At 36.4% G+C, this 26,356-nt stretch overlaps 1 protein-coding gene across 1 annotated transcript; it reads right to left on the minus strand.

Annotated features, from left to right (window-relative positions):
* Window positions 1-3,036: 3,036 nt before the first annotated feature.
* Window positions 3,037-26,007, minus strand: tagapb (T cell activation RhoGTPase activating protein b). Its single transcript, XM_051139177.1, has 14 exons — window positions 25,877-26,007; window positions 17,674-17,759; window positions 17,201-17,371; window positions 12,279-12,443; window positions 8,805-8,846; window positions 8,465-8,549; window positions 8,214-8,264; window positions 7,917-7,986; window positions 7,487-7,635; window positions 6,815-6,976; window positions 6,581-6,690; window positions 6,074-6,254; window positions 5,647-5,755; window positions 3,037-4,848 (listed from the first exon to the last, which is right to left on the minus strand). The coding sequence occupies exons 1-14, from the start codon at window positions 25,922-25,924 to the stop codon at window positions 3,656-3,658; spliced, it is 2,622 nt and encodes an 873-aa protein (XP_050995134.1). The 5' UTR covers window positions 25,925-26,007; the 3' UTR covers window positions 3,037-3,655.
* Window positions 26,008-26,356: the final 349 nt, after the last annotated feature.

The raw sequence follows: 26,356 nt of genomic DNA on the forward strand, positions 1-26,356 counted from the left end.
ATTTTTGCAGAGCTCATTTTGACAAGGTAAAAAGGGTGTTTTACACAACCTTTGAGAATTTTTAACCACAGTATATTATAGACCTTTCATTAAGACCCTAAAGAATCATATCAACTTGTGGAAAATGGGCATCCGATGACCCATTTAAACGTCTGTCTAATTTGAACTTGCCGCTTCCTAACTGCTTTCTTCACGAAAGGTTTGCATTCAAATAATTCAACTCAGATAATTTTTTTTTTTTTTTTTTGTTCAGTAATTTACTTTTGTGGCAAGTAGCCATGTAATAAGTGGAATAATGTACATCCAGCCGGTTGCTATCGCAGAATAAAGCCAGACAGGCTTATCAGCAGCCCTCCACTTCACTTTATTCTTTATTCTGCGATAGCAACAGGCTGGATGTACATTATCCCTTACAGTACATATAAGACATATAATATGATTACACTGCCCTCCAAAAGTTTGGAAACACCCCTGGCAAAGTGTAGTTTTGGACGATATCAGCATAAATCCTTCTCATATTTTGGTGCAAATACATTAAAGTAACTCGACATTATCATTGAAGACCAGCAATAATAATTTTCATTTTGATTACATAATAATGGCAATGTATACATGTCAAAGTCAGACATGCCCCTTTGCCACTTGTGAAGCCTGATTACTGGTTTAAACTTGGCCCAGGTTTTTAAAAGATTTTTGAGTCAGCACACCTTAATAGCTTCAACAATTGATTGCCAATTAAGTTTAGAATACAATGAATTTAGGCCCAGATTATGCAGAGCTGTAAAAGCTGCTAATGGTGGATATTTTAAGTGCAAAATTACCACATATTAAAAAGGATTCATGCCAATATTGACCAAAACCCTACTTTTCTAGGGCATTTCCAAACTTTTGGAGGGCAGTGTAGTTTACCCCAAATGTTTCTGTTGAGCACAGAAGTATAAATTTATGAAATTACAGTTAATAGTAAACCAAAATTTTAAACGAACAAACGATAATAGTTCATATGATTTGTGCACTATATTCAACTGTAAGTCTTAATATTCCAGTATCCTCACATAAAGCTATTCTATGGCTTCAGAAAAGTTAGCACAAAGTATTATGGACCACTTTTATAGTTTTTGTTCGGTCGGTTTGACAGCCCAAAGATAATAATTCTTTTAAAATATTCTGTCCAACAACAACAACAAAAACAAAATATGGCGCTGCAACAACACAAAGGTCAGTAAATGATGAATAAATTGTCATTTTTTTGAACTATTTCTTTAAGAAACACTGTTTGCTATCTTTAGAGGAACTGAGCCATCACTGGGTTACCTCAGCTTGATTACTTCAGCAGATCTCACGGTATTGCCGTTCCTGTTGGTTGCATGCTAATATATTATTTCATATATTTCTGGCTATATTTTTGTTGCCATTTCCTACTTGATACTAATTATGCATACTTGTCCTGTTTTATCACATTGCATAATTCCTTGTATGTGCAATCTGTTGTGTTTGAACTTATGTACCACTCTGCCACTCATTTTATTTTTAGAGCATCTTTTTTCAGTCATCGTAATTACTTTTAACGTCTGCTTGTTCAGACTATGTCATTGGTTTTGTGTGCTTTGTTTGAGAAATTCAATATCGTTGTTCCCTATTTAGGTTTGTTGGTAATCCAATACTTGTGTAAGTGAATGGTCACTAATTGGTTGTTAATTTAACTTTAAGAATTAAAGCATTCATTACATAAAGCGCCCATTCATCACTGTATAATGGAGACAGCAATGGCAACAGAGAGAGAACCACTGTGTTATGCAACTAAGAGGCGTCTATCTATGAACACATGCTAGCATTCACAGTTTCGTTATGTAACATTTATCTGTTGCTTTGTCTCTATTAATGAATGTTTACTGGCTTGCATTGCCATGTTTATGGTCAATCTTGTCAAATCCTTAACTTGCTTGGCATTTTCACTTCACAAATAAGTCATAAAATGTTTTCTTCACTTGCTGTTCTGACATGAACATAGACCATGCAATAGTTAATGGTCTTCTTGTCATTGTATTGCAACTTATTCATAATAATTCTTTCAAAAATATATATTTTTGTGATTCACAGGAACAAAAGCAGCATACAGGTTTGGAACAGCATGAGGGTGAGTAAATAAAGTTTTATTTTAAGGTGAAGTACTCCTTTAATAGTTATGGCTGCATATGTTTTCACATTTCTGATAAACTAAGAGGCTGATCAGAACGTTAGTGTATTTTGTCTCTTGATAAGAATCTTTGGAAAATATACCCACATTACCCATATACAGACTAATGTTAGTGTGTTCACATTGCGCTATAGAAACCATGCCAGCTGACATTTGACACACTGCAGTCTGTTTCTTAGTAAGGCTGAAAGAGGAGGAAATAGGGCATATCTATAGACAAGTGAGACGGCAGACCAAATTCAGCGAAAAACCAAATCAGTCCACATGATCGCTAACTTCCTCTCCAATGTAGAACACGCTGTTCTCAATGACATTTTGTTCTGCATGTTATGCAACCCCTTGCCAAGCATGGGGAACAGCGCTGTTCAAAATGGCAAACTATGAAAGTACTTGTTTCTGTAGGTTCCTCATAACCCCTTTTATCTCTTTTCTGTTGGTATCCCAAAGAAACAAGGAATATTTAACCTTAAAATGAGAATTCTGTCATCTTTTAACTCAATCTCATGTTGTTCCAACCACAAACAGTAAACAGAGTTTCTTCTTGTGAAACACTCAAACGTTTGAATTAAAAAAAAATATATATATATATATATATATATATATATATATATATATATATATATATATATAATTAACCTGCAAAATGACAAATAAATAAAGTCTAGTTAGCTAGAAATCTAGTTAGCATTCATTAAGATTGTGAGGAAAAGATCAACCAGCACACTATTCACATGAAACAACATGAGAGTAAGCAAAAAAAAAAAAAAAAAAAAAAAAAAAGTTACCTAATAACCCAGTGTTCATTGGGTGAGACTTAACAACTTTTTGAGACTGTCAAAGATGAGTTCAAACAATGTGACCTCTAAGATTTTTTATTGTAGTGAAATAAAAAGTAGAAATAATACAGAAATGATGTAATTTACAGCTGTACATTCTTACTACACCAAAATTATTCTGTTACCATAAACTATTTTACTTTATTGTACAATTTAATTATTTTAACTGTGTATTTACATAGCTTCATACTGGCAGGAGTTTATATTAGCATATGAAATTGCTGTAACACATTGAATTCTATGTGTCACTAAGTTAAACAGCTTAACAGTTGCAGGTTATTTTAAAGCTGAAGTGTGCAATTTTGCTATGTTAAAATGCGTTCTCCTATCACTGCTTGATTTAAGAGTCAACTGTAAGCAAGCCGTTTCATGGGTTGATTTATCTGGAAAGTGTAAAAATTGTGGCACAAACATTACTCTGATTGGTTATTCATCCTGTCTAGCCTAACACAGCAACAGTGGTTCAACCAATTATGGTTGAGTGGGTGGAGTGTTTGGGAAACATGTTTGAAAACAATCATTGGTTTTGCAGTTCCACTTGGTGATGCTAATCACAAACAAATTACACACTTCATCTTTAAATCTTAGCAGGAGTTCAGTATTGCAATTAAGAAAGAAACACTCACACATAAGATTCCTTTGCATAGGAGAATTCCTCAAACACAGGCTGACTACACCTACGGGACACTCGTTCATGCCTGGACTGGGACACTGACTCAGACATGGCCCTCTGCCGGAACGACACCGGCTGTGGTTCTTCAATCTGAGCACTTTCTGTGAATGTCTCTGTGTATTCTGTGGGTTCGTTAACTTTGTAATTGTCCAGTAGGTAGTCATTCATAGAAATGGGGCGAGATTTCCTGCCGAGCTCTCTGGCGTGTTGGACCGTCATGGCCCTGTACTGTGGAGGAGCCGGTTGTGCTCCGGTCTGCAGCGCTTGTTCATAGGATGGCGGGCTGCATGGCATACGACTATCCACATGTTGGAAGACCTCGATGGCGGAGAGAGGCCGTCGACGGCGAACAAGCTCATCGATGTTCTCCGTCTCGTTTTGAGAGTCCTCTTGGAGAGTTTCACATGGGAAGACAACTTCCTTTTGGGAGTCTCCTTTCTTCAGACTGCTTCTGTTAAATGTAAAGTTTCCAAGGCTTTTGGCCCTCATTGAGAGGGATCGTCGGGTCACTTCCACATCTCCTTGGCCATTGCTGTGTCTAGATTTATTCATAAAGGACGAGTGCCTAGTAGACTTGCGAGGGCTTGCAGGAGACGGCAGAGGTGACGTGGTTGCTGATTGCTCAGAGAGATTTGAGGAGGTGCTATCTGAGGAACAAAACGATGGGCACGAACCAGCCTTAGATGCTGGAGAAGACACACCGATTGGCAATTCCAGTTTCTTGAAGGACATCTGGGATCTTCTGTTCTCACAGCGGTTGGGATGCAAGAAAGAGTCATCTGAGTTTTGCTTCTTGAGTGGTTGGTCATCAAAGTCTTCCTTTTCTGTTGAAAAGTTATCATGGCTGCGGGCAAGTTCTCTTAAACCCGCTATGGGGGCAGAAGGAAAAATGGAGGGTTCGGAGCACCGCCGATTGAATGGTTTTGTGCAAGCATCAAATATGGCGTCAGAGGAACAAGAATGAATGTCAGGGAGTTCTAGCTTGCATAAGCCTGGGCTCCCACGTGGCATCATGTTGTTCTCTTGCGTCTGGCTCTCAACTTCTACACAGTCACAGTCGACATCGGGATCTGTGCTGTCGTATGCTGAGTCATGCTGGTGGACATCGAAAGAGATATCAGGGGACATGAAGGAGGCTGAATCTGTAGAAAATGTAATCGAAAAAAAATGAGTGTTAAAGGTCTGGGTGGCTGTGTCATGATATCAAAGCAATGGTTTATTCAACAGAGCATTCCTCCCATTTCTTAAAGACTTACTCCACCCCAAAGCTGTCGAAATGCTATAAGATATCTTAATTTGTGTTACAAAGAAAACTAGCTCCTGCTCTGGACCAGCTCATAACCATCTTATAACCAGCTCAGGACCTGCTTAAACCAGCTCAAATTGGCTGCTATGCTTCACAACATACCCAACCACCATATGCTGTTTTTTTTTTTTTTTTCAACAAAGGAGGTTAGGGTGAGACTATCAGTGTGGTAAAATTTGGCCTTTAGCCGGTCCAAGCTGATCATTAGCTGGTATAGCATCATGAACCAGCAACAAGCGAGCTAATAGTTTATCACACCATCTCTAGGGGGTCACACTGAGTTTTGGAACAAGGTTGCTGATCATCTAGCTAATTCTAAGATTGCAAAAGCTAAGGGCAAAAATACAGCTAAACAGGGATTGAGGTGATGCAGTTCGATTTGGCCACACTAGGGGTGCAGAAACATCTGCTTTAAGGAATGCTATTTACATTAATAGTTTAGTGAGCATCCTGTTAAGACTTGAGGTTGTGGTCAACCTCAAAATCATAAATGGACCTTGATTGGGTAGTTATTAAGTAAAGATATTAAGAACTAAAGTGGCCTAATGTAGCATCAGAGAGGGCTCAAAAATGGTGCATAGATCTTAACGTACATTAAAAAATTTTGTTTCAGTTCTTTGTTTTTATTATTTACCTGACTTGTCTATGGACTCCTGATCCTCCAAATCCCCAAAAAGATTCAGGATAGCATTTCCGAATATCTCACAGCAATTTTCAATTAGGAACTGGATAAGATTTGTGGCCTTAATAAAAACACATAAGAAAACATGCATGCATGTTAAAATACTGTACGGTATTAAGTTTTGTGTGCAACACAGTGTCACAGTGTTTTTGGTGTTGTGGTTTCAGTGCATCTAAAACCACATCATGCATATGAGAGTGTGTCTTAAATTGACAGATTAGTCAAAGTGAGACTGCAGAGGTGTATCAAAAAAAAAAAAAAAACATTACTGAGACATCTGACATACATTCTTGCTCAGACACTGATCCTGGCTAGCTTGTGTTGCCAGAAAATTTAATGTCATAGTACTTTATTATTTTGAAGTTTCTAAGTGTCTGACCTTTTCTACATCATCCCTGTCTAGGGGCTGGCTGTCAGGATGTAGCAAGGTTGGAGCAATGCAAACTGCCAGGTTCCTGGCATCCATTTTGTTGGTTTCTGAATGCTGACTGATGTGGTGAAACAGGCACAGCAGGTGCTGCAGGAGGAGACTGTTTGCTTTGGGCAACTTCTCGGCCATTCTGAAATTCGAGAACAAAAGAAAAAAACTGTTAGGTCCTTTTCTATCAACCGCTCCTTCCATTTTTTTTGATGAGGGAGGAAGAACAAAAACAGAACTGTCCTTCTGACATTTTGTGGCCAGACTTCAGCTTCTAATTTCCCTATTTTCAAATCTCTGAAGAGTACATAGAAAGTCCACAGAAAAGCACCGTTTCTACCACCATGCCTTGTGCCAGGGACTTTTTTTTTTAACAGCACCCACATCTGCTGCCAGTTTCTCTCTACCATTCACTTTGAAACTACAGTGAGTTTACCGCTAGGTCACGAGAAAAAGAGTCCTGTTTACCTCCTCAGGTCTCTTTGAGCATCCTCTGTCCTCTCTTTCTCCAGAGCACTGATCCAGCTTTCATAGTGCTCAAATACCAGCAGGCCTCCAGGGAGTTCCCTCAGGAAAATCTGTCAGTGCATTGAAAATAAAGAAATGATTCATTGTTTCACAGACACATCAAAATGGAAAAAGGGGCGTTGACAAGAAACATACATAAGCAAAAGCCTATTGTAAACACGGAGTGTTATTTACCTTCAACAATCCAACCAGGAGTGTCACAGGCAGGGCCTCCATGTCCACCTGGGCTCCAGAGTTCAGCTGATCTTTGAGAGCATTCAGGTTTTTGCTGTTACATGAGACTCTGAAGACACCCTCAGTAAATGGACCCTTCCTGAACAACAACAGGAGTATTTCCTGTTGGAGGACCAAAAACATGAGAAGTCTGAGGAATAGAAATCTTCCAACTTTTTAAAAGATTTAAGACAGACTGAGGTCATTTCTGGTCCTGTGCATGATTCATCAGTGCATGATATTCCGAAGAAAAAGACTAATTTATGTCTTATAATCTTTCAAAATGACTCACTGCGTGTCTGAAACTATTTTACTTTTCAGAAAACATCACCATGGCCATCAGTTTCCAAGGTCTGTTTGACAAGAACTACTATACCTGCTGCAGCATTGGCCATATTTTTGTCTTTAATCAAAATGATCTTAAACACTTCAGATTGAGGTCTGGATAAGGCTAGCAAGAAACTGCACGATGCCTATCAAAAGAAACATTACGTGTACCACTGTATTGATTGTATCTGTGGTGCAGATGTTTTTGTAGATGGATTACTTGTTCTTGGACAAAAATATCATGTGTATCATTATCATCAAATCATTAAGTAAATAATAATACATCAATACAATACAATGACATACAGTAATTGGTTTTGGAAGCGTGGTGTCGTCTTGCAGATGTCGCCCAAACAGCAAGTTCTTTGCACTGGACTCAGGATGAGCAGGTACACTTGGGCTGGTGGCACTTCTCTTCAGCTTGGAGAAAAAGTTTCTTTTGCCTCCATTCTCCCCTGAAGCCAAGAAAAGCATACACGTACATTATTAGTAATACTTCAGATAGTTTTAATATTTTTGAGTTGACCAATAAAGACTGTTTACAATTTATTTAAAAGATTTACTACTAGAGTAAAGCAGTAATAGTCAACTTAGTCTTTAGGCCTTAGTTTTTCACACCTTTGTGTTTTTACACTATTTTTTTTTTCACTCCTACTCAGTTTCACTGTTGTTTTTCTGGCGGGCACGTAACCCAACATGTGGTTTTGAACAGCCATTTTGATTAGTTTAAACTCACCAATAGGGTGCTGTGCATGTGCCTCTTGGTTATGAAACTGCTTCGAGAGGGTGGAGAATTTGCTGTTGCCCTGGGAACAGGCACATGTTTGTCATGAGGACATGAAGAAGTAGTAGGGTGTGACTACAAATCGCACACATACAACTGTCAAAACGATGATAGACTTTCAATATTAATTTTAGCATCCTGATTTTTGTTCCTGCAGTCATTTTCAAGTGTCACTAAAAGTAATTTTGTGTTCGTCAAGAGTGTAAATCTAATACAAAGAGACGAAAATGAGAAATATTGAGTGCTCACATCAAAAGGCAACTCTGGAGAGTCCATCCCAACTCCACTTAGAGTTTTATTCTGTAAGACCAAGAAAGACAGAACAAATAATGCCAGTTCAGAATCTGTACCCAAAAGATATTTCCATGCACAGACCAGAGCCAAGGACTTATGTCATGTAAGATAAAAGCCACAGAAGAATAATATCCCATTCCAAGCATTTATGCGTTCTGACCTTTGGAAAGGTGATCACTAAAGTAACAAATCAGAGGAATGCGTACCATGGTATTGCCACTCAGCACCTTCATGAGGACGCTGGGCGGTGGAGAAGTGCTGCCTGCTCTCGATCTTGCTTCTCTAGTTTTCCTATGATGACATTTAAAATTGCAACATTTTCTGTTATGTGCCTCACAAATAATAACTTACAGCAAGAAGTACACAAAAACTCTCGAGTGCACACCCGGTAAACATGCTAATACACTTCTACGTCATTAACTCAAAGAGGTTTGCATTTTCAGTAGGCTTCAGAAGTCTTAATCTTCTTGTAATAGTCATATTTTTAGTATAACAATTTAAGTTGAATGTGAATTCCACTTTTGCATGTACTAAATAACACCTCACCTGTGTAGAGTATCTAACCAATGGTCCTTTAGCTCAGGCAGACTGCAAGTTAGAGAACAGCATGGTGTGAGTTAGTAATCCACAGAGAGCGCAGCATGCATGAGTATGTTGTGCTTATGAAGAGGCCACACTCTCTCGACCTCTTTACAACAAAAAGAGCAGGAAAGTCTCAGTGAGTCATGAGAGCAGGAAGCAGTATCACAGCTACAGCTACCACTTCCTCATTTCAGAGTGTGGCTTGGCGACAAGTGGAAACTTTATCTGTGCGACTTGCAGTTCATATATGCAAGGTAGGTTAGGTCTAATAAAACACGTAGGCTGGACGACTGTGAAATGTGTGAACATTTATATTTTTGGAGTAGTATGAAACATGGATCTTTTCCGCAGAAAAGTTTTCTGCCTTTCTCACATTTTGTTTCACACCTTAGGTGTGAGGTTAGGTGTATAAATGTGAGATACACATTCCAATTCTATATAACTATATGAGTCATCCACTGTGAAATTGGAAATACTATCTCATTTTAATTTCATAGTAACACTAAAAATCTAGTATTTATATGCATTATTTCTGTCATTACAACTCTTGGAGGGATTGGCATGGTAATGTACATGCCAATGTTAATGTGTTTAGTCTTGGCATAGTACATCCACAACATACTGCTGTGAGTGTAACGGAGGCCAGCTGGTAGGTGTGCGCAGGTAAACCTCACTCCCCTGATCTCAAGAGGCGCACTAGCGACAGACACTAGTGGCTGCAGTCTTTAGCGGTTGTGGCTAGAAGGGATACAGCTCAGACCGGAAACTAACAATGAAATGAATTGTTCTAGCTATTAGACTGTGTTTTTTTAAACGTCTATACCTACCCCAACCCTAAACTTTGCCTTTACTATAATAATAAAAAAAACACAGTATTAATGTTGTACAGTGTGACAAAAATAACGTTAGATTGATGTGTGCATGCCCAGTAGCTAGAGCTGTATTCCTTCTAGCCTTAACTGTCTTTAGCCTCCTTGTTAGTGCGGCTGCCTGCCATGCCGGAGTCCTGAGTTCAAGACCCGCTTGAAGCGGGGGCAAGTAGAACCCGGGGGGGTTGCATTAGCGTGTAAGAAATACTGATGCTACACATATAACATACATGAAATAACCCCATATAGGTGGGTGCTCAACCCTGGTCCCGGAGATCGACTTTCCTGCAGAGTTCAGCTCCAACCCTGACCAAACACACCTGAACCAGCTAATTAGGATCTCAAGGAGCACTTGATAAGTACAGACAGGTGTGTTTGATTAGGGTTGGAGCTAAACTCTGCAGGAAAGTTGATCTCCAGCAACAGGGTTGGGCACCCCTGCCATATAGCATTCATGAATCACCCAGTAGCAGATCTATACAGGTTGAGCTGGGGATGTTGGAGGGTTTCTGAAGTACATCAAGCACTAGTCATATATTTGAATACTGAGCAGCTAGCTCATTGGCTACCGATACAGGAGAGAACCCATTAGCTGTGCCATGTGATAATGACGTTATTATATCAGACTGAGTTACACCAAAGTCACTTTAAAGCAAGTAATTTAACTTGGCAGCCATCTTTGAAAAGTCGCTCGGCATGCAAGGGCAGCTTATCCAAAAACTGTTCAGCAAGTGTATGATTAAATTTCATATTTGAAATCACCAGTGAAATTTGACAACTGTCTCATAAATGTTGTTTCTTTTGCTGAAATAGCATGAAAAAGTTATTTTTCAGGTTAGACCAGCCATTGCCCATGTGTAGTTCAAAGCGCACGTCTTAAAACGCTGACTGTTTCTATAACAACCAGGACTTCTAATGGCAGCTTCACTGACGCAATGATTTTACCAATTAATAATTGGCTCTTTTATTTAGAAGGCGGGGCTTCCTTCTGTGCACCATCTATATTGAGCGTTGCATTTTTCCACATTCAAAACTATACAAGTGGCACGTCTTGGGTATTTCTATACACTATTAAAAATAAAGGTGTTTCACAATGCTATAGAAGAACCCTTTTTGTCTAAATGGTTCAATAAAGAACCTTTAACATCTGAAGAAAAGTTCTTTATGGCGAAAGAAGGTTCTTCACATTATAAAAAGATAAGAAAGGGATGGTTCTTTAATGAACATTTGACTGTATGGTTCTTTGTGGAACCAAAAATGGTTCTTCACTGGCATCGCTGTGAAGAACCTTTTAAAGCACCTTTTTTATTAAGAGTGTAGTTTTTGGTTACACCTATTTTAACGATGTCCTTACTGCCGATCTGGGCCTTTAACGTGTCAGTTCTGTTGCTGTCTATGCAGGGTCAGAAAACTCAAAAATATCTTAGTTTGTGTTCCGAAGACAAACAATGAAGGTCTTACGGGTTGGGAATGACATGAGAGTGAGCAATTAATGACAGAATTTTCATTTTGGGGTAAATTATCCCGTTTTAGTGATCTTTTATTTTATTGAGATTATGTTTTCTGCAAGTATAGTTGTTTTTTTTTATCTACACTCTTAAAAATAAAGGTCCTTTTTTAGCATTAAAAGTTCCATTAAGAACCTTGAACATCCATGGAACCTTTCAAATGCAGAAAAGGTTCTAAAAAGGTTCTTTAGGTTTTAAAAATGTTCTTCAAAATGGTTCTTTTAAGAACTGTTTACTGAAAGGTTCTTTGGGGAACCAAATATGGTTGTCTATGGCATCACTGCAAAAACACAGTTTTGGAACCTTTATTTTTAAATGTGTACTTTTAAGATCTGAAGTACAGTACAAGTCTTTATTCAATACAATTAGTACCCAGCACCTTTAAGTAAATGATAAAGTTGTTCTCTCTCTTCCCACTCATTGCCCTGATTCCTATTAAGTGATGTGGTATTATTGGAAAGCCTCTGTTGGTTTTTAGATCATGTGACTGAATCCACAGCTGTACTTCACTATTCCTGTTATATTGTGCCCTTTAATGCTGATAGAAGATCATCACTGACTTCCCTTTAACGGCTTGAGCCTAAAACCACATTTTCATGCTGTGCAAACCAGCATGAATGATCTGCTATTTCTGGTTCCATATTTTATTAATTCATGGGTTCTGTTTGTTCAAGTCAGCTAAATTTTGTGTTACAGCTTGCTCTTCAGTGTTGCAACCATCTGCCAACACCTGTGAGAACACCTACATGCCCCAGTTTCAAAGAAGTCTAGAACACCTACTCATTATCTTGCAATGACTGCACAAAGACCTTATACACCTGCTCTAATCGCCCTGTGTTTTGCCGTCATATGCTAGCAGTAGCATCCTGGCTACGTATGTCTTTGGTTAGCAATTTAGTTTCAGCGTCAGCAACATGCCCACAGACTACCCACAAACTCTGCTGTTTGCTACATGCTCGTGTGAACTCGTGTTATTGTGCATGTTCAATCCTGCTCCTGGAAATCTACTTGCAAAGCACTGTTTTTATAAAAAAACAAAACAAAAATTAAAAAAACCTCACCAGAATGAAGCCAAGCACAGAGAAACAGACCAAGCCAATATGATAGACGTTCTTAGATCAACATCTGTGTCTTCGTCCTCTGCCACATCATCGTCATTTTCAAAGCCGCACACCCACAGGTCCTTCAAATCAATCCTGTGTTTGAGTCTGTAACTTGCATTTGACCTGTAAACACACAAATCTCGGTTGTATTGTTTTGCAGTATGGTGATGATCTCCAGGCACACGTATGTTAAATTTGGACAGGCATACACTGTTGTGTGCAATCTTCTATTGTTTTTCAATCACTGAGGGATTATGTAAGACATAATGTACAGTTAATTTATTACAAAATTAACTCATGACAAGGTAACTGTGCAGTTCACTATGAAAATACATAATAACACATACATTACTATTTGAAAAATCTGGAATCTGAGGGTGCAAAAAATCTAAATATTGAGAAAATAGTTAAGGTATGTTGAAAAACTCCACTGACCCAGTGTTTGAAAAGTGAACATGCAAAGAAGATCAAACACCCTAAACAAAAAACAGCGATATAGGACGATTTTGAAGTTGAGGGAGAACATGAGATGGGAGTTTTTCAACATACCCTAAAATAGTCCAGGCATAGTAAGACAAGACAAGCGTTTGGCATTAAAAAGTATATAAATTGTATTATTTTTTATTAAAATAACCGATCATTATGCTACATAAGACCCTTCTTTCTCGGCTGGGATCATTTACATTCGCATTTGGGATCATTTGAAGCCGCATTTAAATTGCATTTTGGAAGTTCAGAATTGGGGCACCATATCACTCTATTATATGGAGAAAAATGCTGAAATGTTTTCCTCAAAAAACATAATTTCTTTATGACTAAAGAAAGAAAGACATGAACATCTTGGATGACAAGGGGGTGACTACATTATATGTGAATCTTTGTTTTGGAAGTGGACTTCTCCTTTAAAGTTGTTCAAATGAAGTTCTTAGCAAGGCATATTACTAATCAAAAATTAAGTTTTAATATATGATTGAAAACTTACAAAATATCTTTACTTAATATCCCAATGATTAATAACGATAATTTTGACCCATGTATTGTTGGCTATTGCTATAAATATACCCATGCATATACCAGTGCTACTTATGAATGGTTTTGTGGTCCAGGGTCACATATATAGTGTATTAAATGGTAAACAGAGGCTCAGCTGTACTTGTTCATGGTGTGATAACAAACTTCACTGGTTCTTGTGCATCAGGCAAGCTTGCTTGAGCTCACCAATTGAAGCAGCCATTGTGGGACAACTTGCACATCTCAAAACAAACCTTTTCTCTACAAATTACTTTATAGGCACTATGAAATGTCACTATTTGCCTTTTTGACCTCAGCCCAAACAACATAGTGACCTAAAAAACTGTTGATTTAATCGTGTTCAAAACAAAACTGAAACAAACTTTTGAAACCATCATGTTTTGTGACAGAGATGAAAAAAGTGTGCTTGGCATCATTTTACAAACAATTAATATAGAATATTACGATTACAAGTAAGATTTACACTTTATGTACTGTAAAAAATGCTGGGTAAAATATGGACAAACTCACCAGCTGGGATGTTTTAACCCAGCAGTTTGGTTCAATGTTTAACCCATGTTTAACTTATTTAACTCAAAGATTGCTTAAAAATGACTATATGGCTGTCTTAAAATGAACCCATAAAAATCAGACACATAATTACTAGAGGCATCAGCAGTAATCAAAAGCTGAAAATGTATTAATAAGCAATTTTAAAAATGTTTATTATTTAATTATTATTTATTCAACTAAATGTTAATTTACTGAACATATTAATACATTTTAATTTCCAGCTCATTTTGGTTAAATTTTAAGCAAGAAATGTACTACTTTTTAACCAATAGTTGAGTTAAACCAAACTACCCAGAAGGCTGGGTTTAACCCAACCGCTGGGTCAAAACAACCCAGTCGCTGAGTTTGTCGATATTTCACCGATATTTCAGCGCTGGGGTACTTTTAACCCAGTGTTTTTTACAGTGTAGTGGCAAACAGGTGTTTGGAAAATTGTTGTTATTTATTTAATGTTATGGAAGAAAATGAAATCAAAATGGCCTTTTTACCCCACTGGGGACTTTTAGCCCAGATGTACCTTAAACATCATCATGATAATCATAAGATGAGGCCTAGTTTGATAGTATCAAACTTTGGGTTATACTTTATTTTGATAGTCCACTTTAGACATTCTACTAACTGTAAGTAACTTTGCAACTACATGTCAACTAATTCTCATTAATTTGCAACTACATGTCTGCTAACTCTCAGAGCAGACTGTTAGGTTAGGTTAAGGGTTAGTAGAATAAGTTGACATTTACTTGCAAAGTTTAGAAGAGTGTTAGAAGATATTAAGCAGACCGTCTACTAATACTCTAATGACTAGTTGACATGCAGTTGCAAAGTTACTTACTGTTAGTAGAATGTCTAAAGTGGACTATCAAATTAAAGTGTTACCAAACTTTGTACAGTACTTGTTTTATGCTTCTATATTTTAATATATTCATATATACCAGCTCCTTAAAAGTGAATAATGAATGAAACTAATGCAAAACCAGCATTTACTTCAAATGCCACATTTAGAAAAAAAGGAACTAGCTTAATTTCCCCTTTTCTTTGGCACTTTAATTTCATTAGGCTGGCTGACGGACGCAGTTCAAAAAGCTGAAAACTAAAAATAAATTAATATCATCACATTAAGCCATAAATTCAGATATTTGTGCATTCTGTGTGTTAAGATTTCAGACTTTTTATTTATTGTTTTTGTGCCTTCAGCACCTCTGATAGATTGTTAAGCAACATGTATTGCATAAGCCTCACCATGGGTATTGTTTTACATAAAAGCAACAGTTATCTGCACACTGAAGGAGCATCTAGTGTTTTAGCGTGAGATTCTGGGTCACTTGGTTTGACCATTATTAAAACTAATTGGAGTATTTGTTTTGTCTCTTCACTAGCAGCAGCTGATATTATTGGCTTTCTCAGATCCTAAATAGCACAGATGGTGACCAAGCTGCTGAATCATTCAAGCATTGTCTGTGTTCTCTATCACATCAAGGTCAAACAACTAGTCAATACAGAAGAAACCAGTCAATACAGAAGTAGCAGCGGAAGAACAGGACAGATAGTTATAATCAAATCTGTATGAAATATCTCGGCTGTGTAGGAATACATGACAGACAAAGGTCACCAAGTGTACATATGCAACGTGATCTCACGATAATTCGTATGTATTTTAGGTAAAATGTGGTTCTACAAAACGTACATTTAGTTACATTTTTCCAGACACTAAAACGTACAATACTGACATATCTACATCATCTAAATGTACAAATACTTACATATTTTCAGTATTTTAACGTACAATGCTGACATATTGACGACACCTAAAAACGAATCCTTATGAAATGAAATTGCGGCATTAATTGCATGATTATTATTGTTTTTAGTTGTCATATCAATGGGCTTATGTTTTCAATTGCATTATTAAATTGTTTAATTGTTTACTTAATATGAAGTGCTAACATTTCATTCTGTTGTGCGATTTCTGCTGCCAGCTCATTTCCAAGAATAGGCCTGCATAATGTTAAACAAGACACTTTAAACCCTTAAAATAAATAACATTTCTGCAATCGTTTAACCATTTATGTAATATGTACTTTGTTTGCCGTGGTGGGACACACAAGGCGTTTTCTCCTACAAGCTGTAACTAACAATAGAAACATAAAATACACCGAACACGCAACATAATTACAAAATGAAACAATTTTATCTGTGCGCTGTAATCCGAATCTTCAGAATCCATTTGATTGCGAAGAACAGACCCAAATTCAAGCCTTTATTCAGCAATCTTCTTCTCCATCCTGAGCAGCGAGAGCAGCAACCGTAAGCAACAGCAATAAACCCACGCTGAAGTGCATTTAACAAATTAAAATATTGCCGCATCAAGAAAATTTACGTTTTGTGCCTCTAAACAGTATGTACCCAGATAGCACACGAATGTCTTAAAGATGTCTATTAAAGATCTCTTAATCTGGAAATCGGCTGTGTACAAATGTCTGGCAGACATTTGTAAGATGTCAGTTTTACATACAATCTAAGTCATAAACATCTTAAAGACATCTAATAGACGTCTATTTGACAACTGATAGGAAACGTCCAATAGACGTATTCTAGATGAGCAAACTATGTAAAAAATACGTCTTGCAGATGTAAATGCAGAAATCAAATACATGTCTCCGAGATGTACATGTGCTATCAGGGTATAAATACCTACGTATTGACCAGGCTGAGACCAGGCTGACATATGACAAAAAAAAAAAAAACAATAATAATAAATAAATAAATAAATAAATAAATAAAAGAAAAAGTCAAATCAGTACATTTAGACATATGTTCCTGAGATGTTTCTAATTGCTTGCATCGTAAATGCAGCTTTTTTAGTAATTAAACTGGACTTTAAATGTGCATTATTTAAGATAAACTATATTTTTTAAGGTAAGTCCTTATATCTTTTTTAAAGACCTGCATATATATATATATTATTAATGTGGGTCAATGCAAGTCAACCTTTGACCTAATAATTAAAAGTGTGGTAAAGATAATATACTCAATAAGTGCACTGCATTAAATAATTAATTTAAATGTTCAACATAGCACTTAAAGACGTGTAATATAAAGTGAGACCAAAACAGTATATTTAGCCTCAACTAAATTATGGGGGAATCCCAACAAAAGTGTTTGTTTGCTAGGTGATTCCCATATCATATCAAAAATGAAAGCAGCTCTAAATATAGCAGGATGGTTAATGGACACTTCTAGTGTGCAACTTAGTGGTTATTGTGCAAGTTTGTGTATGTATGAGTCACAGTTCTTACTTAAGTTTGGCAATGACCAGGGCATCACTGAGGAGGAAGAGGTGTCTTTCTATGGTCTTCAGTCCTTCGGTTAGCTGAACACATTCATCCAGAATCAGCTCTGAGTTCTCACTTGTCAATCCCAGCACAAAGGGACACTGATCCGCCGCCACCAGACACTGAGCTTCCTCCCTAAAGACGAGAAAAGTTTCTATAAACCGCCAACTCAACAACTGTATGACTACAGATGAATGAAATAATAGTACAACTGGGAAAATCCAACAGTGTGTGGTTGCTTTGGGTTAAAAGTGCTTTGAAAACATCAATGAACAATGTAGCGCATGGGATTTCTGAAAGAGAAGCTTATTAATCTTTGCAAAATATTTAAAATATTTAATCCAACCATTAATACAACCATTCATTTCATGGTCTATCTGTACGGTAAGATCATTACGTTTTACAAAAGAACAACAATATATTTTTATAAAACATACCTTATTGGGCTCCAAGACATTCCTAAAGCTTTCCCCAGCACTAGGTTTGGTGCAGAACGTCTCCTCTGAGCCAGACCCCGCAGGTGCTGCATAGAGCAGTCGCTATTTTATTCATTGTACTTTTATTTGACTAATTTTGTTAATTAAAGAAAAGTTTACTTCCAGAACAAAAAAATTACAGAGAATTTACTCATCCCCTTGTCATGCAAGATGTTCATGTCTTTCTTTCTATCAGTCGTAAAGAAATTATGTTTTTTGAGGAAAACATTTCAGGATTTCTCTTTATATAATGGACTTCTATGGTGCCCCCGAGTTTGAATGTAAATGCAGCCTCAAAAGGCTCTAAATGGTCCCAGCTGAGGAAGAACGGTCTTATCTAGCGAAAGATCTGTTATTTTCTGAAGAAAAAAAAAGACCTTTTTAACCACAAACACTCGTCTTGTCTAGCTCTGTACTCTGGTTCAAGACAGTTAGGGTAGGTCAAAAGTTCAACTTCAAAATCGCCCTACATTGATGCAGAAGTACCGACCCAGTGTTTACAAAGTGCAAAGAAGACCAAATGCCCTTTGCAAAAAAATGGTAAAACAGCGATGTAGGGCGATTTTGAAGTTGGAGAAGAAAATGAAATGGGAGTTTTTTGACATACCCTAACTGTCATGGACCTGAATACACAGAGTTCATGCAGAGCTAGACAAGATGAGCATTTGAGGTTAAAAAGTATCTAAATTGTACATTTATTTTAGAAAATAACCGATCATAAGACCCTTCTTCATTTAGAGCCCTTTGAAGCTGCATTTAAACTGCATTTTGGAAGTTCAAACTCGGGGGCACCATAAAAGTCCATAGAATGGAGATAAATCCTGAAATGTTTTCCTCAAAAAACATAATTTCTTTACGACTAAAGAAAGAAAGTCATGAACATCTTGGATGACAAGGGGTGAGTAAATTATCTCTAATTTTTTGTTCTGGAAGTGAACTTCTTTAAAACATATATATTTAAATAATTGTAATAAAATCATATTTATTGAGTGATAAAAAGTGTTTGTATTGAGCAGATAAAAGAGTCAGACAATTCACATCTTCAACTTCCCTTTGCTCCATAAAAACAATTGTAAAAATTACATTCAGCAGTCAGATATTGTATATTTAAACTTATGCCATTACAACTGTATGTTTAATACTGAAACAAAAAATGTTTTTCTTGGTTAATATCTGGGGGAAAAAAAAACCTCTAAACAAAGCAAAACAATACAAAACAAAAAAAGTTGTTTAGCAACATTTTACACACTAACACATTTTTTTAATTTTTTTTTAAAACTGGTCTTCCCAGTGTTACTTAATTCTAGACTGAAACCTACTGGTTTGAAGAATGAAGTTTATTTATTAACTGCTGCCATGTACGGCTGTTTGTTTTGTTAATTTTTTATTGTCTAGGTTTTTCTTTCTCTTTCTGCCATGGCTGTGTTGTGGTGGAAGCAGTTCATGGTGTGGCCATTGTGTGTTTGTGCTCTGTGCTTGATGTCCTGGCATTCATCCCTGATTTGTGCCATGGGAGCTGTGGGTCACTGCGGTTTATTTCAGCATTGCAGCTGTCACTGCTTGCTTGGACATTTTTACGCTTTGGCAAACAACAACAGCTTCACTGAAAAAATCCAATATTTTGCCATTTTGTATAACTGTTTGGCATGGTGAGTTTTTGGTGTGTCTTTCATGTTTATGTTTTGTGCAGTGCTTTAACATGGTGTTAACTGGCTCAATATAGTAAATATATTAAATCTTTTAACATGTTGTTATGAGTAGCAGTGTTGGGATAGTTACTCAGAAATGTAATATATTACTCATTAGTTACCCCTTTCAAAAGTAATATTACTACAATACTTATTACTCCTGGCCAACAGTACCTAGTTACACTACTAATTACATTACTTTTCCATTACACCCCAAAAACTGTCATTTTTTCAGCCTCTGAATCCATAAATGTTATAGATAAACGAAGAGTACAATTGACTCAAACTGATGACAAGGCCACAATATTTTAAACAACTTGTGTTATTTAATAAAGCAGCAACATAGTAAAATCTGCAACAGGGCTCAAGCAAACATGTTCCTAGTAGACAAAGTCTTAGCACACTACACAATTTACATGTGACACTGATGTTTTTGTCATCCTTTAAATTTCCCTACAAAATTAAAATAATGGCTATTTCCAGTCGCTATATGATGTGGGCTTCTCCATCTCCTGACAAAGCTAGCTTGCTGCGTGGGTGACATTAAGTGCGTACAAGCACAACAACTATTATAAAATTGATAGAGATGATTGAATTTTTTTATTTCAAATGAGCGATTGTGACATATATATGATAAACCAAACCAGTTGCATAATATCACATATTAATGACAAATTTGTTTTGATGTAACAGCCATTACATCTGCCATGTTAAAATTTTACTTTGACAAGCCAAAAACAGTTTTAGAGTAAATGGGTGCCTTCCACACCTCCCATGTGTTCGTCCTTTTCACAGTCTGGCAGAAATTATGTGTTTGATTCCAAAATACAAAGTCACATGACAGTAAAAGTGTACAGTTGCCAAGATACAAGATACATTTTATTAGTAATTAGCTATACCACTATTTACCAGGGAAAGTAATATTATTACTGTAATGCCCAACACTGGTGAGTAAAAACTTGGTCAGTTGTATGACACAGCTGGCTATTTGATCTCAAGGGCCCTATCACACACCCCACGCAATGTAACGCCAGGCACAACACAAGTGTTTTTTGCTAGGCTCAGCCCAACGCAGTTATTATTTTCACATCCAGTGCCACGTTGTTTAACTAGCAAATGCACTTGCGCCCACCTGTTCGCCCATGGGTGTGCTGATCTGAAAACAAGGTGCTTTTAGGCTCGTTGTTGGCGCGTAGCTATTTTGAGGCAACTGAAAGCGTTTACACAGTATTTTTTTTTTTTTTATTTAAAGGTCGCATAAGTAATACGTGCCCATAGGCGGGTGCACAACACACTTCCACTCTGCTTATTACACACACAGGGACGCGGAGCAGCACACAAACATGACAAATAGGCCTACTAAAAATGAATCAGTTTCCAAAGCATTTAGTCTTTGTTCTTGCAAATTCCACCATGTTAAAAGCAAATCAGCCATGGTGCAAGCACAACTGGCTTTCAAAGGGAATGGGAGATGATTGGTTTATTGCACATTACACCCAAAACACACCTATGACTCAATAGGTACAACCCTTTTAGACCATGTGCCTGGCGTTCACAGTCCAACAGTTTTTTTTTGTTGTTAAACTAGCAAAAGTGCACCTGTGCCTTGTGCTACAGACCATGTGCTTAGGTTGTTAAAATAGGGCCTTAAGTCTTAATAAAGTCCAAACTTTAGTCATTAAGTCCTAATATGTGATTGTACATAATGTACATTTCACCCACATAATGTGTGGCCTTTTTAGCAATTTTTTTGCCATTTTGGATGACTGCTTATGCCTTTTTTTAAGGCACTTTGCTTTGATCACTGGCTCAATATAGTATAAAGTATACTGTAGTATTAAGAATATAGGGTAGACTGGGTACAGCTGGTACAGGGGTACATTTGAAACACCTTAAATAACATGTTTATTTAAGTTTTTTTCTGAGGTAATTTTTTCACTTCACCACATCCATTCCACATTGAATAGCTTCTCATCCTTACAAGACTGTTAAAGTTATCTTACGTTTTCGTAAACCTTAATCTGTGCTCTAAAAACTGACATATTGCATGACTTTGTGTCATGTACGGTCATCACAGAGAGATGTTTGAGGTGGTCAGTGGAGTACAGTTGAGACACAATGTATAATTTATTTATTTATTATGTTTATTGTTATTATGTTATTAGGTTATTGTTTGCATTTGAACCGTTTTATTATTGCTGTTTGCAATTGTACTCAACTTTTCAACTGTTACTATTAAAATTATGAACTGAAATTAAATATTGTATCGCTGTTTGCCATTACTGTACAAATGAACTACTTTTAACTAAACAAATAATCAAATAAAGTATTGAATGGAAATAATAACTGTTGAATTCTCATTTTTAAAGGTATTTTACATTTACAATGAATTGCTTACAATTCAGCAGCTTTACAGCATTGCGGATGGGTGTCTCAACTGTACTCGAGTATTGTTCCAACTGTATCCAACATGGGTACAGTTGAAACAAAAAAGCTAATTGTGGCAAATATGACCTACTTATGGATGTTAATAATTATTAATATTTTAGTAGACAAGTAAAGGAAATGTCATATGAAAAATCATCTCTTTCCAGTCTCTAGTTTTGGTTTGTTAATGGAAGAAGCAAAAAGTGTATCAACTGTACCTGGTCTACCCTTATGTTTAATGACAAACCACAGAATATGGCTATACAGCCATAAAATGTAAGATGGTATTAACTAACTCAAAATGAATACTTTAATAAGAGAATGACCTGTCAAAGCTGACAGAATCCTGTCAGTTTTTCCATGACAGCTCAGTTGAACAAGATTAGGTAACTTAAGAAAGTAAATCACCAGCTGTGTTTCCATTTCCATAGTAACTAAGGCCAGCAGAGAGAGGGTAAACATACTGACCTTTAAGAGACATGCAGGTTAATGTCTTTAAAAGCAGACTACTGCATCAGAGCAGTATATAAAAGACATGTAAATACTCTCAGAGCAGACCAAGAGTTTGAATTAACTTCAAAATGCACAGCAGTAATGCAAGTATAATACAGCACTTCTGAGGTTTAGTGACTTTAACACAGCAGGGATTCAGAGCATTAAGGAAGGAGAAAGTTTAGGACTCACCAGTGTAAATCATGTTGTTTGTTAGTAGTTACTGATTCTGCAGTCATCTTTTCAGTCTGCAATCAACTTTTCAGACTTCATAACTGCTTTGTTTGTGCACCCCCTTTTGGTTAAGGAATGAATGATCTCTAGTGGAGAAAGCAAGTCTAATCCCTGATTTTTTTCTCTCAAGTGTGGGTCTCATTATTTCTTTTCAAATAAATCAGTTTTTTTTGTAAACCACCAAAATGAGACTGAACATTCTGTTCCCTTATTAGGACCAGACTTGGCGACGACTGAACACCGTTTTACACTCTTTGTTTGTAAAAGTTCATTAATCTGAGCAAGGGTCATTTACACTTTATGCAAAATTCAACCTCTTCTTTCAAAAATGCCTGAATGGCATTGGATGGCATACAAAATATCAAACAAATGCAAACAAATAAGTCTAGAGGTTTTCTTAGAACACTGTTTTTTGGAGCCATTTCTGTACAAAAATGTAAAAAAAAAGTCACCTAGAATTTACTTTTTTTTTCCTGCATACTTTTAACAAACTGGTCTAAAGCTGTGTAACTTGTGTCTAAACAGAATAACCATAGGTGGAGTTTATCAAAACTTGGACATATTGACAACCAAAAAATGTCCAAATACTTTTGATATAACATGTTCTTTGGTAAATATTTGCTTAAAAAAACACTTTTTACTGCCATGCGAAAGTTTGGGAACCCCTTGCAGAATTTGTGAAAATGTGAATAATTTTAACAAAATAAGACAGATCATACAAAATGCATGTTATTTTTTTTAGTACTGTCCTGAGTAAGATATTTTACATAAAAGATATTTACATAAATTCCACAAGACACAGTTTGGGAACTGTTGATCTACAACTGTTTTTTTTTTTTCTTTTTTTTTTTTTTTTTTTTTGTGATGGTTGTTCATAAGTCTCTTGTTTGTTCTGAACAGTTATACTGAGCACTGTCTTTCAGAAAAATCATCCAGATCCTGCAGATTCTTCAGTTTTCCAGCATCTTTTGTATATTTGAACCATTTCCAGCAGTGACTGTATAATTTTGAGATCCATCTTTTCACACTGAGGACAGTTGAGGCACTCAAACACAATTATTTAAAAAAAAAGGTTCAAACATTCACTGATTCTCAAGAAGGAAACACAATGCATTAAGAGCATTGAAGATCAAGGTAAATTGTACTTAATTTGTCTTCCGGGAAACATGCACGTACCTTCTGTTGCTTCTGAAGGGCAGTACTAAATGGAAAAAATAAAAATAAAATAAAAACAAAAATAATATTTCAACAAAATAAGAAAAATATGGACATCTTCATGCTGTTCGAAAGTTTTCACCCCCCCGGCTCTGCATTGTGTTTCCTTCTGGAGCATCAGTGAATGTTTGAACCTTTTTTAGTAGTTGTGTTTGAGTCCATCAGTTGTCCCCACTGTAAAAATATAGATCTCAAAAACATACAGTCACTGCTGGAAAGGGTTCAAAGGACTAACAGTCGTAGATCATCCAGGTAACCACACACAGTATTAAGAACTAAGGGTTCCCAAACTTTGTTGGTTATTTTAATAATTTCAGCTATTTTTTTTTTTTTTTTTGGTCTTGTGGATTATATGTAAACATATTTTATGTAAAATATCTTACTCAGGACATTACTAAAAAAATAACATGCATTTTGTATGATCTCTCTTATTTTGTTAAAATGATTTACATTTTCAAAGATTCTGCAAGGGGTTCCCAAACTTTTGCATGTCACTGTACATCTTAAAAATAAATGCCACTTTTTTAACATATGGGATTCAGACAAATGTCCTTTTTGGGGCCACAGTGGATAAGCTACTTTAACATTTGAGTTTTATCAAATTTTATTTATTAATTAATTTATTTACTTACTTACTTAAACCAACAAATTCGTGTGACAATTTTCCTATTCAATTCATTATGAAATACAAATAGCACTGCCAAGAAGTTTCTAAAACAGGCATGTTGGATAATGAAGATACATTTCTAAGGTGACTGTGTACACAGTCATGGCAAACCTAATTAATTATGCCTTCATATATGTGAACAATTAAGCATTCCCTTGTGTATTTAATACTCACATATCATCAGGGTTTAAGAATCTTGACATGAGTCCCACTAGAGGCGACAAACTATTAAAGCACAGCATGCATCAGTTATTTAGTATATATTAATGCAACATGGCATAATTACAGAGCCTTCCTGGAACCTTCTTCCGCACTATTGCATTCTGGGGCAATTATGCGGCCCCAAACAATGATCACTTGTTCACGCAGCCAGTGAAAAACAAGACTGTGTCATTTGTATAGTATGGAGCCAATTTATCAGTCTGTCTGACATTGGCAATGAACTGTGGCTGCAAAAAGGAGAAGTAGACACTTTATTCATAGCAAAGTCAATTGTATGCCATCAGATTTCTGTATTATAAATGTATAGGACTCGTGGCAAGCCAGACTCCAATCACAATATCCCACTTTAACCAGTACTTATTACTGTAAGTAGCATAGAAGTTTGTCTGTTTATGCATGTTTGTATGTATGTATTTATTAATTCATTTTAAAATAGTTAATCTATTTCAAAGTAAACAATCACTTAATAAATATACATGCATTTTTGTTGTATCACTTTCTAATACAGTTATATTATGATGACAGAACATTTTGACTGGCCAGTAAGTACTAATGTAAATAAATACATATACACTGAAACAGTCAAATCTTCTTTGTATTGTACCACTTCCTGATACAGTCATGCAAAGGCAACATAATTGATTACCATGCTATTTATTAGGTGCTTATTTGTGAATCGTTATTTAAAGTGTTAAAAGTGCCATATATTACAAATTAAAATAGTGCCTCTAAAGTGGTCTACAACTTAATACAACTGACAGAATGAAAATTCTGTATAATATTTTTGTATAATATCATTTATATATTGTATATATAATTCTGAATGTGAGAATGAAAAGCTATGGTCTCTAAATCATCTCTTTCTGAAACAGTCATGCCATGGTAAATGTGAATGTAAATAAACAAATAAATGGAAACACAGGACATATATTAAAATAAGCCAAGTCATGAGTTCACATCATGTACAAACATAGCACAAACATCTTGTAATACTGTATTATTATATTTAAATTTAATATAATTGACACAGATTATTTAGTAATATGTAAAAAAAGATTCCATATTATTGTGAATGTGAAGCTTGAGAATGAGACGCTAGTCTCTGAATTAACTTGTTTATAGTAGATTTACATTTGAAAAATTGAATTTAAAAAAATTTCATTTGTAATTTTAAAAGCTACGCAAGAACTTGGGTATCTCCACCCTCAGAGCTACTCACTGGCTGTAAGGGGGCAGTGGTCTCATCATAACTTCCTCTCCTTCTCATCTCTCCAGCACAGCTCACGTCAAGTTATCCCGAAGATCCTGTCCCAAACCGGACTCTTGAAAGGAGTTTTCAGTGCCCTGCTTGTGATCCAGTTTAAAATGAACGCTGGGTTCTCTTGACTGGCATCTTTAGTAGTAGCTAATGAGGCTGAGAACAATGGAGGACCAAGGAGGACAAATGGGAGGAGAGAGCGGTTCCGCTTGACCTGGGCCAAACCTGCCCGCTGTGGCAGCCACTTATTCTTTGGGCTTTTTCAGCCATGTTTGCACTGACACAATTGAAGCTGCTGCTTCCTTGTTTACAAGCTAATGATGATCAGCTCTCTCACAAGAACAACACTGGTTTAATGGTTTAAAATCACAACAAGGGAATGAGAGTGACCTAAACCCAGCCAACGTGCAAACCCCACCTGAACTGACCGGGTACAGAAAG

Source organism: Labeo rohita, chromosome 20 (genome assembly GCF_022985175.1).
Source record: "Labeo rohita strain BAU-BD-2019 chromosome 20, IGBB_LRoh.1.0, whole genome shotgun sequence".
Taxonomy (NCBI): domain Eukaryota; kingdom Metazoa; phylum Chordata; class Actinopteri; order Cypriniformes; family Cyprinidae; genus Labeo; species Labeo rohita.

Bases quoted from the DNA above. Each gene is read 5' to 3' on its own strand.
- tagapb (XM_051139177.1), bottom strand. From the start codon at position 25,924: ATGAGAAGGAGAGGAAGTTATGATGAGACCACTGCCCCCTTACAGCCA. The intron at 8,550-8,804 runs GTGAGGTGTTAT...ATGTCATCATAG, and splicing joins TGGTTAGATACTCTACACAG to GAAAACTAGAGAAGCAAGAT. The intron at 5,756-6,073 runs GTCAGACACTTA...GTTTTTATTAAG, and splicing joins ACAGGGATGATGTAGAAAAG to GCCACAAATCTTATCCAGTT.